Source organism: Aristolochia californica, unplaced genomic scaffold (assembly GCF_029961685.1).
Source record: "Aristolochia californica isolate CCGP_79_NKW_82.1479 unplaced genomic scaffold, dmAriCali1.0.hap1 SCAF_10, whole genome shotgun sequence".
Lineage (NCBI taxonomy): Eukaryota > Viridiplantae > Streptophyta > Magnoliopsida > Piperales > Aristolochiaceae > Aristolochia > Aristolochia californica.
Genome location: NW_027181771.1, coordinates 23,953,138 through 23,968,456, shown reverse-complemented (window position 1 = coordinate 23,968,456; position 15,319 = coordinate 23,953,138). Strand labels below are relative to the sequence as shown.

General features: G+C 35.0%; 3 protein-coding genes across 3 annotated transcripts; all 3 read left to right on the top strand.

Annotated features, from left to right (window-relative positions):
* Positions 1 to 213: 213 nt before the first annotated feature.
* LOC137942960 (uncharacterized) lies at positions 214 to 754 on the top strand. Its single transcript, XM_068788675.1, has 2 exons — positions 214 to 365; positions 433 to 754. The coding sequence occupies exons 1-2, from the start codon at positions 214 to 216 to the stop codon at positions 752 to 754; spliced, it is 474 nt and encodes a 157-aa protein (XP_068644776.1).
* Positions 755 to 3,684: 2,930 nt separating this feature from the next.
* Positions 3,685 to 4,555, top strand: LOC137942959 (F-box protein At5g03100-like). Its single transcript, XM_068788674.1, has 3 exons — positions 3,685 to 3,853; positions 3,979 to 4,201; positions 4,375 to 4,555. The coding sequence occupies exons 1-3, from the start codon at positions 3,685 to 3,687 to the stop codon at positions 4,553 to 4,555; spliced, it is 573 nt and encodes a 190-aa protein (XP_068644775.1).
* An 8,038-nt stretch (positions 4,556 to 12,593) lies between these two features.
* LOC137942958 (uncharacterized) lies at positions 12,594 to 13,202 on the top strand. Its single transcript, XM_068788672.1, has 2 exons — positions 12,594 to 12,683; positions 12,729 to 13,202. The coding sequence occupies exons 1-2, from the start codon at positions 12,594 to 12,596 to the stop codon at positions 13,200 to 13,202; spliced, it is 564 nt and encodes a 187-aa protein (XP_068644773.1).
* Positions 13,203 to 15,319: the final 2,117 nt, after the last annotated feature.

The window sequence follows — 15,319 nt, the reverse complement described above, 5'->3', positions numbered from 1 at the left end:
TAACAAATTTTTTTTGTCTCCTATGGTGTGTGCATGTTTTGTTTTACATCGAATTACTTTTATGCATGATTTTTATTACACGTGCAACTTAATTTTAATTCAATATTCTCAATTCATCCTCCCCTTGAGAAGCCATTGGGGCAACAATTCGTATCATAGTGGGCCAAACACTTAATTGAAATCAAAATCGTCGTGATTTTGAAAAAAGAATAAATGGCATCTCAAGACAAATTGCTCCTTCCCGAAGAACAATATGCCAACTATCCACCTTTGTTCAATGGAAAAAAAATATGGATATTAGAAGGTAAGAATGGAATTCTTCCTTCAATCTATGAATTTGGACATATAGCATGTAACCAAGAATGGTCCTTTTGAGCCTCAAAAACTTGAATATGGCCTTCCGATTGAAAATGAATTCAATGAGCTAACTAGGAAAGAGAAAGAGCAGCTCAAGACAAACTTTAAGGCCTTAAACCTAGAACCAAATGAGTTCAATAGGGTCCCCACATGTAAAATTGTCAAGAAAATTTGGGAAAAACTAAAGGTCACACATGAAGGAATCACTAGAGTAAAAGACTCTAGAATTAGCTTATTGCTAGCCCAAGAAGAAGAATTCAAAATGAAACTAGGTGAGTCAATAGCTGAGATGAACTCTAGGTTCACTCATATAATTTATGAGTTGAACATTCTAGGAGAAGAGATTTCCCTGTATAGACAAAATGATAAGCTACTCAAGGCACTTCCAAAGTTATAGGAGGGAAGGAAGATAACCGTGCATGAGAATGATAACTTTAGAACTATAAGCTCAGAGTAGCTACTTTGAATCCTTCTCACTTATGAGATGGAACCTCAAGATTTTGAGGAAGTGCAAGCTAAGAAAATTTCTCTTAAGATAAAGACGAGTGTTGAAAGTAACTCTAATGAAGAAAGCTTTGAAGACGTAAGTTTCATCACTAGACATCTTCAAAGAATCTATAGGAAAAATAAGAATTTCATAAAAGGCCAATATAGAACTCAAAATGACAAATTCTATAAGGAAACTGATGTTTGTTTTGAGTGTGGGAAACTAGGACATAGAAAAAAAAATCCAAAGCTTGAAGAAAGAACCCCATCTACAAGCAAAGATCCCAAGAACAAAAAGAAGAAAGTTTTAATCTCAGTTTTGGATGCAATTGAAGAAAAAAGTCTATTCATTGTCTAAACAAATATAAAGAAAAATGAAATGCTCAATTACATGAGATTGCAAGGCTCAAAGAAGAGCTTGTTGGAGGCTAATGAAAGATATATAGCAAGTGCCTCAAGACAAAATGAATTGATAGACAAGCTATCATGTGATTGACTTGCATTTGAAAAGAAGAGTTTAGACTTAGAACATCAAGTCAAACTTCTATCTCTCAAATCCACATCTAAGAAGAAAGTTGGAAAGAAGAGTAAAAAGTAAAACAAGAAATTTTCTCCCATTCCTCACATTAAATGCCACTATTGCAATGAGAGCAGTCACTATGCCCACATTTATGAAATTAAGAATGAAAATCGCATCAAACAAACTTGGGGTACCCAAATCAACCGGAAAGGTTGTAGTAACCCAAAAGAAGTTTGAATAACAAGCTTGGAAACCCAAATCACCTAGAACCTCAAATGTTATCCCAAAAGGACCCAACCTAAAATAGATCTTTAAGGGTTAGACTTTTTGTGATGTAGGTATGTCTCCAAGCCAAGGCTCAAAAAAATTTTGGATTTTGGATTGAGGTTGCTCCCTTTCCCTCGATTCCATCTTATTCGAAACTGTATTTAGGTTTCAGTTTCCTTGACCTTGTTCTCAACCAAAATCTAACCCTCACTCCAAACATGACCTCTAAACCCCGCCTTGGCCAATTCCAACCCTGCTCATTTCTTTTTCCCACAACCTTGTTCCTTGACCTGTGTGTTCAAGGCCATGTTTTCAAAAACCCAATTCTGAGTCGCAACCCTAAACCCTAAACCTTAAATAAAAATAATAAATAAAATTAATGCTTAAATACAATATGCATCAACTAATGCATCATACATATAAACAATACGTTCTTGATATGCCAATTTTTATCATAGATACAGAGAAATCCTCTCCTCCTTGCTCATCCATTCCATTCTGAATTAATTCTGCCGAAATTCAAAATCTTAATCCCTACATAATGGTAGGAACAAAAATAGTATTGGGCATTAAAACCATTATGAATAAACAAAAAACAGTGTATAATTTTTAATAAATAATCAACATTAAGAAGGTGAAACAAAAAAGAAACGCCAGTATGATCCAATAAAGGCACGCTGGCTTATCTTCTTCATTCGCAGATGAAAAACTGCCCTGAAGTGGAAAATACGGAAGAGAAGAGAAACACAGCTGAAACGGAAAAGAAAGAAGAAGAACAGGGAAAAAAAGCTGAAACGAAAAATAAAATAGAAGAGACAAGAGCAAAGAGACTCACGTGTGGGAGTCAGAGCTGAGTGTACAGAGACGATGATTAGATGAGCAGCGACTTACAGCAGCAGAAAGACGTTCTCTCGGTAGATTTTTGGGAAAGAGTCATAGTCAAGATCGAAACTAATTGAGTTTAACTGAAATCGGTTCCAACTCATCAAACGGAAATCGCAATTGGGTTCTGAGATTTTGTCATTATCGCTTTCGTTTCTTTGAAGATCCAAAATCAATCTGATTTTCTGTTATCTCTCGGATTTTCACTCAACTCTCGTTTTGCTTAAGAGGTTGAGGGGGTGAGAGGAAGTAGCGAATCATCTCTTCAATGCAGCAAACAATCCTGTTGAGGGAACAAGTTATGGAATAAATGTACAGCCCCGAGAAGATTCATTACTATACACAGAAGATGTGTCTTTACAATTTTATTGAGAATTTGGAGAGTTACAGAATATTGATATCGTATCACAATCAACACCAACTGAATATTCATTTGTTTTTTGAACCCTGTGAGAGCTACTCATTTGATCTCACGTGGTGAATTGATTTATCTGCAAAGTAGCTTGAACTTGATGATATTCGATGGATGAAGAAATTCAGAAAACTGGATTGTTTGTTCTCTTGTCCATCGATATATTCACTCGACTTTACCTGATGCATAAAGGAGCCTCATTACATTTTCAATGGTCTCAAATCTCTAAAAAATGAAAGCAATGAAGATTGATAATCTTTGGCTGAAGAGATGGAGATAAGTAAGCCGAACCTGAAGAGTCTTAAGTACAATGGTCGAGTTTGGAACAAGCCCACTTTCAACAACACCCTCCCTGGATGAAGCTACGGAGATTCTCACCCTTGACCTCGAATTCTAATTTGAACTATCCAGGGATATAGATCAAATCAAGTTTTTGCCGAGAAAATAGATTGATTAACACAATACTTTTTTTTGTTATTTCAGATCACAAATAGCAGTGTGTAACAAACAAAAAGCCAGTCAATGGACTTTTTGCATAACAGAACCTTTACTCAGAAGACTGACAATATCAGCAAGCTACTAGAAAATATTATTCACTACATACTCTCTTTTCTTCCATTGAAGTGTGCAGTGATGACATCATTTCTGTCTAGGCAATGGATAAACATGTGGAAACCCCTATGGCTTTTACAACACTATTATAGGCTTGACAAGGAGTTCACAAAAAATTTAAAGAAGCTATTATAGGCTTGACACTATTATGGATGTACAAGTTGTTTACCAACTTCTACAACTCCATACTCTGGACAAGATTAAGAAGTTTCTCCCGTTCTTTTGTCTTAGTGACAAATACTCATCCGTTCTCACAGAAAGGATTAATATTGTCAAAGTCGAAAGATTTGGGGAGCTTGTACTTGATTTGAGTGGAAGTGTAAGGCACTCAAACTCAACAGATGATGATGATATCAAGTGGGGGGGGGGGGGGGGGGGGGGGGGGGGGGGGGGGGGGTGAATAAATTCAGAATGTCAAACTCTTTGTTCTCTTGTCTATCAGTATCATCTCTCAACTTAACTTGCTGGATACTGGAACATCCACAAGATGTCAAGGGTTTCAAAACCCTAAGAAGTGTTGCTATCTATCGTGTGGTCATTACTGGTGATCAATTAGGTGAGATAATTAGCGGGTCCCCTCTTCTCGAGGACTTGACTTTGAGTTGCTACAACTCCCTGAAGTCAGTGAAGATTGATCATCTTCAACTGAAAAGATTAAGAGTGGAGTTAAGTAGCTTGAACTTGATGATATTCGTTGGATGAAGAACTACAGAAAAGTGGACTATTTGTTCTCTTGTCCATCGATATCTTCACTCAACTTAACCTGATGAATACAATTTCAATGGTTCTAAATCTCTAAAAAATGAAAGTAATGAAGATTGATCAACTTTGGCTAAAGAGATGGAGATAAGCAACCCGAACCTGAAGAATCTCAAGGTCAAGGGTCGAGTTGTGACAAGCCCACTATGAAAGACATCCCCTCCCTAAATGAAGCTTCCGAGATGCTCACAATTGACCTCGACTTCTACTTCGAACTATCCAGGGATGTTGACCACTTGTATTCGAGACTTTCAAATTGAATGCTCAACCCAGCCAGCTGCTACTTTGAACCATCACGTTTGTCAAATTGAATGCTCAACCCAACCAGTTCAGCATCTAGACCGGTTGGGTTGAGCATTTCAATTTGAAAACTGGATTGTTCAACTTGTCAATATCTCAAGTACTGGCGGAGCTCCAGCAGTGTTTACCTGTGATAAGCAAGCAGAAGAACTTAAATGGAGTTGAGAATATTTAAGAAAGAACCATTAAATAAAAAAAAAAAAAAGAGGATTCAAATAGCAATGGAGAGAGCACCAGAATTGCACATTTTAAACAGATGAATGAATGAAAAAAGGCTAAAAAATGGATCGATTGCAGTATAGGAATCCAGTCTCCTAGAAGAAAGAGGATCACAAGTTTGAACAGCTATGTTGTTCCTCTTCTTTGCTGCAATTTCATTATAGAATGCAAAAGAAGAAGAAGATGAAAGGAAAGACAAAACACTCTTTATTCTCTTTCCCTTACTCTCATTGCTCTAACTCTCTCCTACTTTATATAACTCTTGTTTATGTATTTCTGACTGTAACAAACAATTCAGACATTCAATGCACTCATAAAATTGGTTGTAACAAACCTAAAAGTTGGTTGTAACTTGTAAAACACCAGCAAATCAGTGGTCTCCCCTACTCTTTCCTGCTTTATATAACTCTTGTTAATGCATTTTTGGCTCTAACAAACAATGCAGTCATTGATTGCGCTCATAAAATTGGTTGTTACAAACCTGAAAATTAATTGTAACTTGTAAGACACTAGGAAATAGGTTGTTACAAACCTGATGATGGGGCATGACAGATGTTGCTGTGTTAGAAACCATTTTAGGATGGAAGCAGAAAGTGCCAACAGCCACATGGATGAGTGGTGTCAGAACCAAAACTGACCCATCGGTTTAATGATTTTTTTTTCTTATATAGGGAAAATAGATTTAGCTTAAAACCAGAAGATCTGGCCCGTTAGTCTGGTCCTATCATAATTGGACTGAGTAAGATTACGCCTGGTTCAATGCTTACAAAGTAATGTGAAAAAATTCAGTTATACCTTAATGGGGTTTCGTTGAGTTATGAAGTTTCTTTCCACATGATTTTCAAGATTTCTTTCAAATAATTTTCTGAGTTCAATAAACTAAATGAGTTCCTAGACTATAGAAATAAGAAATAGAATGTGGTTACCTAATCCAGTGCAATGACACATACATTGAGTGAAATATTATGGGTAAAGTCACTTCTCTTTGAATATACCTTGATGAAACTTGATTGTGACAATCAAACAATTATCTTCAATTCAGTCTTTTCTAAAGGAACAAAACATTTTGAGATTGATTATCATTTTTCGAATCAGCTGGGATTATATCCCTTGAATATGTCTCTTCCCAAAGCTAGGTGACCGATATCTTCACTAAAGAGATTCCAATGAGACCACTTTTGTATACTTGTTCCAAGTTGGGTGTCTATGATGTGTATGCACCAACTTTAGGGGGAGTAGTGGAGAAGTGAAAAGACTAAATCGTAATTTTTTTTCTTGAGTTTTTTGTTATATGTCTATCCATCTATTTCACTTATATAAAAGGGCAACTCTGTCTAAATTCAGTCTTTCCAGGGGAGAAGAAAGGAACATGCTCTATGCTTCTCTTTATTTTCCTCTTAATTCTCTCTCTCTTGTGTAGCTTTCTCCTTCCTCTTCTTCTTCCTCTCCTTTCTCCTCTCTTCTTCAATTTCCTTCCTTCTTCTTCTTCTACACTCAACCTTAAGAGAAAACTCAAGATAAATTAATGAAATCCTAGAATATAATATTTCTAATTTTATATGAATAGTTAAAGTGGACCATAGCCAATCAAATGGATATACTACTAGAAATTTCCTTTGAAGGATTTTTAAACTACACAACATACTTAAATCATATAATTGGTAACTTGAGTGTTTGTTATCATCAAAATTATCTCAATGGAGGTCTTAAGATCAACATTTCCTCCATTTTTATGATGACAAACACTCATAAGTTTATAGTCATACATATGTTACGAGTGCATAAAATGAATACAAAAATTTTCTTTGAGGAATTTTTAAACTACATAACAAACTTAAGCCATATAATTGGTAACTTCAGTGTTTGTTATCATAAAAATTATCTCAATGGGGTTCTTAAAACCAACATTCCTTGCATTTTTATAGCAAACACTCATAAGTTTTTAGTGATACAAATGTTATGAATGCATAAAAGGAATACCAAATACAAAAATCAAACTCTTTCATCGTGACTCCCCAAAGTTCAATGCTATGTTGACTTTGTGTGGATTTTTTTATGTTCACTCCAAATTTTCTCCCCCTTTTGATATCATCAAATTTTATAATGGGGACAATAGGTATGCTTCCCTTAGAGTGATGCTCCCCCGACGTCATGCGATGCTCTCTCTTTTGCTATTGCATTCTACTACCCCTAAGATATGTACATTAGCTTGTAATTGTACTTCCCCTTAAATTTTACACTCCCTTGATTTTCATGCATTCAACCATCCTTAAGTAGTCTCAAGTAATATCACAATCAAAACACAACTCTTTTTTTAGGGATCTTGGGATTACATGTCTCATTTCATACTCACAAAACCATATACAATGACTAAAACACTGGTCAAAATTGTTAGTCAATTTTCACTTCTAAAGTTGAGCTAGCATGGCTCTACTTTCACCTAGATTTACTAAGTGGTTCCCTAGAAGCTAATTTTCAAGACCCTTGTCTAGACCTCCTTTTGGGCTATATTTTCTCGTTCTTTCCCCTACTGCTTCTTTCTCCTTTTCAATTTTCTTACCAACTATGCTCAATGGACACTCTTGGTCTCATGACCAACTTTCTCAACTTAAGGTGACTTCATCATCTCTTTTATGCACCACCCTTCATTTGGTTTCATGCACATTTCTCCCAAATTCTTCTATAAACTAGCCCAATGCTCCATTTCTTTCACCATACTCTATAGTTCCTTTTGACCCTTTAGTTTTTCATTTGCAGACATCAAATGAGATTTTGGGATTTTAGCTTTTCAACTTATCTCATTTTTGTGGCTTCTTTATTTGCTAGCCTCTATCTCAAACTCCTTATGAGATTGCTTTCTTCTTCTTTTACTACTTCAAAAAAGATATGCTAATTTTAGAATATGAGTTCTATCTCATTTCTTCATTCATGCTTCTTGCACACTATTCATTGCCTGAATTTACCCTCTAGACTCAAAAAAACTTAGCAAAAAAATCACAAAATCACACAAATATATTAATGGATTTTTAAATAAATACAGCCAAAACATTTATTATATCCAAGATGAATCTCATCATCAATGATTTTAAAATTTATGATATTCAAGATGAGAACATCTCTATGTGACTTTCTTACTCTCACAAACTTACTCCTAGTTTGAAATCAAAAGAAATTTAAAAGAAGATATTGAATTGCTACATCGTGAAATCTAATGATTTATAATATCCAAAAATATTCAAGAAATAAAAAAGCTTTATGAATAATTTTAACTTCTATTGCATTTAGACTGAAAAATCTTAGCTAAGGTGTAGTTTTGGGAACTGTGGTATCCCATAAAAATGATATCCTTTCACATTAATTAGAAATGACAATTATTATTTTGTAGGTGACTTTTCAATTTTATCCAAAACTACACCTTAGTTAAGATTTTTTTAGTCTTTGTAGTTTAACTTGCTATAATTAGCAACACTAAAAAGTAGACAAGGTGGGTAATGTGTTAAGTATCAACCTCAAGTCCTCTTACCCAGGGATGCGTTTGTCACTTATATCATGTATCGAGTAATATGTGTTGGACTTTGGGTGTGTTGATTAGCTTTGAAAGATGATACATAACTAATACAATCCAAAAAATGATGCATATTAGACGTAACTGATAATGTCTGTATCATTACATCTAATATGCATCATTTTTTGGATTGTATTAGTTATGTATCATCTTTCAAAGCTAATCAACACACCCAAAGTCCAACACATATTACTCGATACATGATATAAGTGACAAACGCATCCCTGGGTAAGAGGACTAAAAGCTCCAGATCCAAAATGATGTTTTTTAAGTGTTTCAGAAGAGAAAATTACAAAAGGCATCCCATTAAATTTCATGTATGGTCTTCCTCAACCTTGTCTAGGATAGATAAAGGAGGTGATTGTGAAGCAGCCAATTGATGTGTTGGAAGATGGGCTCCAACCCACACGACCAAGGAAGGCCCACATATCTAAGAGTATTATAACATGGGCCACCTGACCAAGAAAGGCCCACAAGATGGGCCCAAGGACCACCAACCATGATTACCACAAGCTGACATCCTTATCACATTAGTTGGAAGATCAATAAGGACTCACAAAGGCATCTTTATCTTATGGTCACGTCCTAGAAGAGTTCTAGTTTGAGTAATGTTTGTCTTTTACCTATATTGAGTTATTTAATTATACTAGGACTTATCTTTAAGAGTTAGAGTTTGGGTGTAATTGGGACAAAGGTAATTTTATTGTAATTGGACTCTACTACCTTCCTCTATTATAAATAGAGGTTCATGTACTCTAGTTATAATACGTCAATGAAGTATTTCTCTTATTCATAAATTCAACATGATGAAGGTGAGAAAATTCAAGCAATCATGGAAGATTTGAGAAGGCGCTTCAATGCACAAGAACAAGTCTTTGAACCACCAACAGAGGAACAAAAAGAATTGCTTGAATTGAATCAGTGTGAAGACATAAGTTTACAAGGGTTTAAAAAGTTTTCCAAAACCCCACAAAATGGGAATACAAAGGTCTGAATTCCACACATTGAAGTGTCTTAGTGTCATCTAGGTGTCTTTACAAATTTGAACAAATCAATGAGTTGTTCCTTTCATTCTTCTTCTACGATTATTGGATCTTGATCCCCTTCACTTCAGTGATTCATTTGTCCTTGATTCTCCCTTTTATTGAGTGATTTGTCAGGATAATAATCCTTGATTGATTTTGATTAATTGAGTATGATTTGTAGGAGAATCTTGAATAGCTAATTTTGCTTGTGGTAGGACCCTCATGTGGGTGATTGTAGGATAACTAATTATAGAAGATCCTTGAGGTGGCTGAGATTCATCCATGCTTGAAGACGTCCCCCTCTGCATGGCTTGCATGACTGAGAATAATGTCTCCTTTGCATGGGTGTGAACCTATCTTCTTGTAGGTTTTCCAAGGGCATGATTTCTATGTTAATGATTCATTCCTTGGGCATGTCTTCTATGTTCATGTTTCTTCGTGTAGTTTTAGGTTGTGCAGCAGAGGGGAAGAGTAAGACTCAGGAGTAAAGATCCCCTTCCCATACATGTGTGTGCCACACTCACAAGAAAACAAACACAACTAAGAACTAGTTCCTATGGATTTTGCATCACAGTGCTATCAACACTTGGCATGAGACTTAAGACAGAGTTTGAAAAGGATTCGTTCAAAGTAAACTTATAGGGGGTGAATAGGTTTACTAAAAAATTATGAACTTTAAATCAATCTAGCATAATCACATCCACAACACCAATATTTAAAGTGGTTCACAATCACTATCTTAGATTGTGGCTCTACTCCCAGGGATCTCTTACCTTGGAGTTAAAGGATCCACTATGTAAAGCCAAACGACATCTACAAATTAGAACCACACAGGTTCAATTACAACACCTTCCCCTAATAGTTTGAGGCTTATAGTTAACAAACTCTAAATAAAAAATCTATAAGAACACTTTTTTTCACACAAGGACTTACTAAAACAACAATAACAATAACAACAATAACAACAACAACAACAATAGCAACATCAACAACAATACTTGCCCACATATGGACTTATGGAAACAACAACACTTGCCCGGACATGGTCTTATGGCAATAGCAAATACTAACCCACAAACTTATGGCAAGAACAACACTTGTCCACATAGGGACTTACGACAACACTAAGTATAGATGCTTAGCAAGTTAACAAATGACTACATAACAAAGGTCTCTTGCTTTTCAATCAAGCACAATATGCCTCTTGATAGACAGATAGATCAATGGAACAACATAATATAATATAAAAAATGCTTAAGTGGTTCTACCAATATGATTGGCACCACTATGTATAAAAATTAAAAGTATACAATAATCTCTTCAAAGAGTTTTGATATCAAAATTCAAAACTCAGATAAACTAATTTATCAAAACTCAAATCAACCAAACAAAGTACTAAAATAACTATGAATATAAAAGCAAATACTTAGCATGCTTGAAAAACTCAAGTTGAAGACCTCCATTCTTCTAATTTCAGAGTATGGGACAAGTGGATCACAGAGTATGAATGTGAGGCACTTCAAATTCATGGCTAAGTGTTGAGCATAGGTTGACTCCTATGTTATTTTTTATGATAACATAACTAAATTGATCTAACAATTTGAAAAACTAAGTATTCAGATATTTCACCTTTAAGAGTCAATGCATCTCAAGGTTTAAAACTTCAAAATGATCAAGCCTACACAATATCTCGAGCATCAATGAAGGACATCACTAGAAGAAGCACCCACGAGGAAGAAGACAACGAGAAGACTAGAGTTCAAATGTAAAAATTAAATGTCCATACTCAGTCACAATGTAAGAGAGTAGTCCTAAACTCCCTTCGTTAAGTACAATTGTGAAATTGAAGCTTTAAGTCACAAAATGCAAATAGATATGTTTAAAAACATCACTTAGAACTTGTTAGAGAACTTAGAGAAAAAATTATTCTCATATTTTAAATGTCAACATAGTTGAACTGACTCTGGAGTGATCGATCATCTAGAAGTGCAGGGGCCAGAAATATAAAGCATGATTGAGAAACCATAGTCAATTGATCCACCATCCAGAACATGGCCATTTCATGCTATAAAGCATGATCAATCATCCCATTTGGTTGATTGATCAATTCTACCCAGGCAAACAAATTTTACATGGAATGATTGATCACCCCACCTGATTGATCGATCAGATAGAATCTTGCCAGTCAGGGACATAAAGCATGACTGATCATAGGAAATGCACTAATCGATCATACTTGTATTGCATAGTCAGAGGAAATTCTAATTGATCAACCATCCCCTAGTCAATGATTGAGCAACTTAATTTTTTTTGGAAAAATGGTAATATATTGATCAATAAGTCCATCGATCAATATGTCACTGTCTAATAGAAAAGTAGTTGTTATGATCAATTGATCGATCAATCAAAGTACTGATTTTTGCAAACGGGCAAAAAATGTCTAGTTCGAGTTGGGAAAGTTTTTAATACCCACCAAACATTGTATTGAAAATTTAATGAGCATTTATTGGAAAATATCCTAAGCTTTTACTCTCAATCTTGCAAAATCTCTTAAAAGTGCTTTAGAGTTAACGAGTGAGTCATATTCTTTCAAATCCCACGTCTCTTTCCATCCCATCCTTACTTTCATATAGTCAAACTCCTTCAATCACTTCACATTGTGTTGTCAACGAAGAAGGAGCTTGGATCTCTCAAGGAGAATGATCTCTCCAAGTAATGGTGTACATTTTTCCTTTATTTTTACTTAAATTTGTGAAAGGTTCATCTAGAACCTATAAAATCTAGATACAAAGGGCCTCCTGGAGCTAGAATCTAGTAGCAATCTCTTGGGAAGATTGGTGTTGTAAAATAAATGTATTGAGCTACAAGTGGCTTAAAGAGAGCCAAAATCTCTTTATGTAATTTCGGCTATTAGAGGTTTTTAATAGTGAAATTTCCCAAGCAATGGTTCTTGGGCAGTGAATACCAAGAGGAGAACATCAATAACAAAAAAAAAAAAATTGTCTCCTATGGTGTATGTATGGTTTGATTTACTTTTCTGCATGATTTTTATTACATGTGCAACTTAATTTTTATTCGATATTCTCAATTCATCCTCCCCTTGAGAAGCCATTGAGCCAACAATTGGTATCAGAGTGGGCAAAACATTGAATTGCAATCAAAATCCTCTTGATTTTATAAAAAAAATAAATGGCATCTCAAGACAAATTGTTCCTTCCCGAAGAACAATATGCCAACTATCCACCTTTGTTCAATGGAACAAACTATGGATATTCGATGGTAAGAATGAAGTTCTTTGTTCAATCTATGAATTTGGAAATATAGCATGTAACCAAGAATGGTCCTTTTGAGCCTCAAAAATTTGAATATAGCCTTCCAATTGAAAATGAATTCAATGAGCTAACTAGAAAAGACAAAGAGCAGCTCAAGACAATCTCTAAGGCCTTAAACCTAGAACCAAATGAGTTCAATAGGGTCTCCACATGTAAAATTGTCAAGAAAATTTGGGATAAACTAGAAGTCACACATGAAGGAATCACTGGAGTAAAAGACTCTAGAATTAGCTTATTGCTAGCCCAAGACGATGAATTCAAAATGAAACTAGGTGAGTCAATATCTGAGATGAACTCTAGGTTCACTCATATAATTAATGAGTTGAACAATCTAGGAGAAGAGACTTCCTTCTATAGACAAAATGACAAGCTACTCAAGGCACTTCCAAAGTCAAGAGAGACGAGGAAGATAACCTTGCATGAGAATGATAACTTTAGAACTATAAGCTCAGAAGATCTACTGTGAATCCTTCTCACTTATGAGATGGAACCTCAAGATGTTGAGGAAGAGCAAGCTAAGAAAATTGCTCTTACAGCCAAGACAAGTGTTGAAATTAACTCTAGTGAAGAAAGCTCTGATGACGTAAGTTTCATCACTAGACATCTTCAAAGAATCTATAGGAAAAAGAAGAATTTCATAAAAGGCCAATATAAAACTCAAAATGACAAATTATGTAAGGAAACTAATGTTTGTTTTGAGTGTGGGAAAATAGGACATAGAAGGAACTAATATCCAAAGCTTGAAGAAAGAACCCCATCTACAAGCAAAAATCCCAAGAACAAAAAGAAGAAAGTCTTGATCTCAGCTTGGGATGCAATTGAAGAAAAAAGTCTATTCATTGTCTAAACAAATATAAAGAAAAATTCAATGCTCAATTACATGAGATTGCAAGGATCAAAGAAGAGCTTGTTGTCATGAAGGAAGCTAATGAAATATATATAGAAAATGCCTCAAGACTAAATGGATTGATAGAGAAGATACCATGTGATTGACTTGCATTTGAAAAGAAGAGTAAGACTTAGAACATCAAGTCAAACTTCTCTCGCAAATCCACACATAAGAAGAAAGTTGGAAAGAATAGTACAAAGCAAAACAATAAATTTTCTCCCATTCCTCACATTAGATGACACTATTGCAATGAGATGAGTCACTATGATCACATTTGTGAAGTTAAGAATTAAAAAGGCATCAAACCCAAATCAACCAAAAAGGTTGTAGTAACCCAAAAGAAGTTGGGCAAACAAGTTTGGAAGCCCAAATAAGCTAGAACCTCAAATGTTATCCCAAAGGGACCCAACGTAAAATGGATCTCTAAGGGTTAAACTTTTCATGATTGTTGGAAGATAAGGTTCAAGCCCACACGAGCAAGGAAGGCCCACATATCTAAGAGTATAATAAGATGGGCCACATAACCAAAGAAGGTCACAAGATGGGCCCAAGGACATAATAAGTAGGACCCACAATGATTACCATGAGTTGGCTTCCTTATCACATAAGTTGGAAGATCAAGAAGGACTCAAGAAAGTATCTTTATCTAATGGTCATGTCCTAGAAGAGTTTTAGTTTGAGTTAGGTTTGTCTTTTATCTATATTGAGTTATTTAATTATGCTAGGACTTATCTTTCAGTGTTAGAGTTTGGGTGTAGTTGGGACAAAGGTAGTTTTATTGTAATTGGACTCTACTACCTTCCTCTATTATAAATAGAGGTTCATGTACACTGATTACAACAAGTCAATAAAATTTTATCTTTCCCATAAATTCAACAGTGATGTAGGTATGTCTCCAAGCCAAGGCACCAAAACAATTTTGGATTTTTGATAGAGGTTGCTCGAGGCACATGACCAGTGATAAGAAGAAGTTCATTGAACTCAATCCCAAAGATGGAGGTCATGTAAGTTTCAGAGACAAAAACAAAAGTACCATAAAAGGAATTGGTAAAATAAGTACCTCAACCTCTTTCATATCTGATGTGTATTATGTAGAAGGGTTGATGCATGACTTGCTTAACATTAGTCAATTTTTTATAAAGGAAACAAAGTTTCATTTGAAAAGGACAAATGCTTAGTAAAGAAAGAAAATGATGAACTAGTTCTAGAGAGACATAGAAATAGAAATCTCTATGTAGTGAACATAGTCAATTTACCCTCAACTAGTGCCATCTGTTTGGGTGCAAAAATGGATAAATCTTGGTTATGGCATAAGTGACTAGGACATATAGGAATAAATTTCTTGAACAAACTAGTGAAAAAGAATCTAGTGAGAGGACTACCAGATAAAAAATTTGTAAGAGAGAGTCCTTGTGATACTTGCCAATTAGGAAAGCAACACAAAATTTATTTCAATGCCAAGAATATAGTTTCAAACTGTTGTCCACTTCAACTAATCCACATGGACTTAATTGGACCTACTTGAACCATAAGCCTAAATGGGAACCGGTTCACCTTAGTGCTAAGGGGATAAGTGAGAGTCAAATAAAGGATGGTAGGAGAAAGGTTGCCAAATAATAAAAGGATAATAAGGGTAATGAGGAAGATAAGATGAAGAAGTCAGGGTCATCATGTGTTTTATTTTTTCAGGTAAT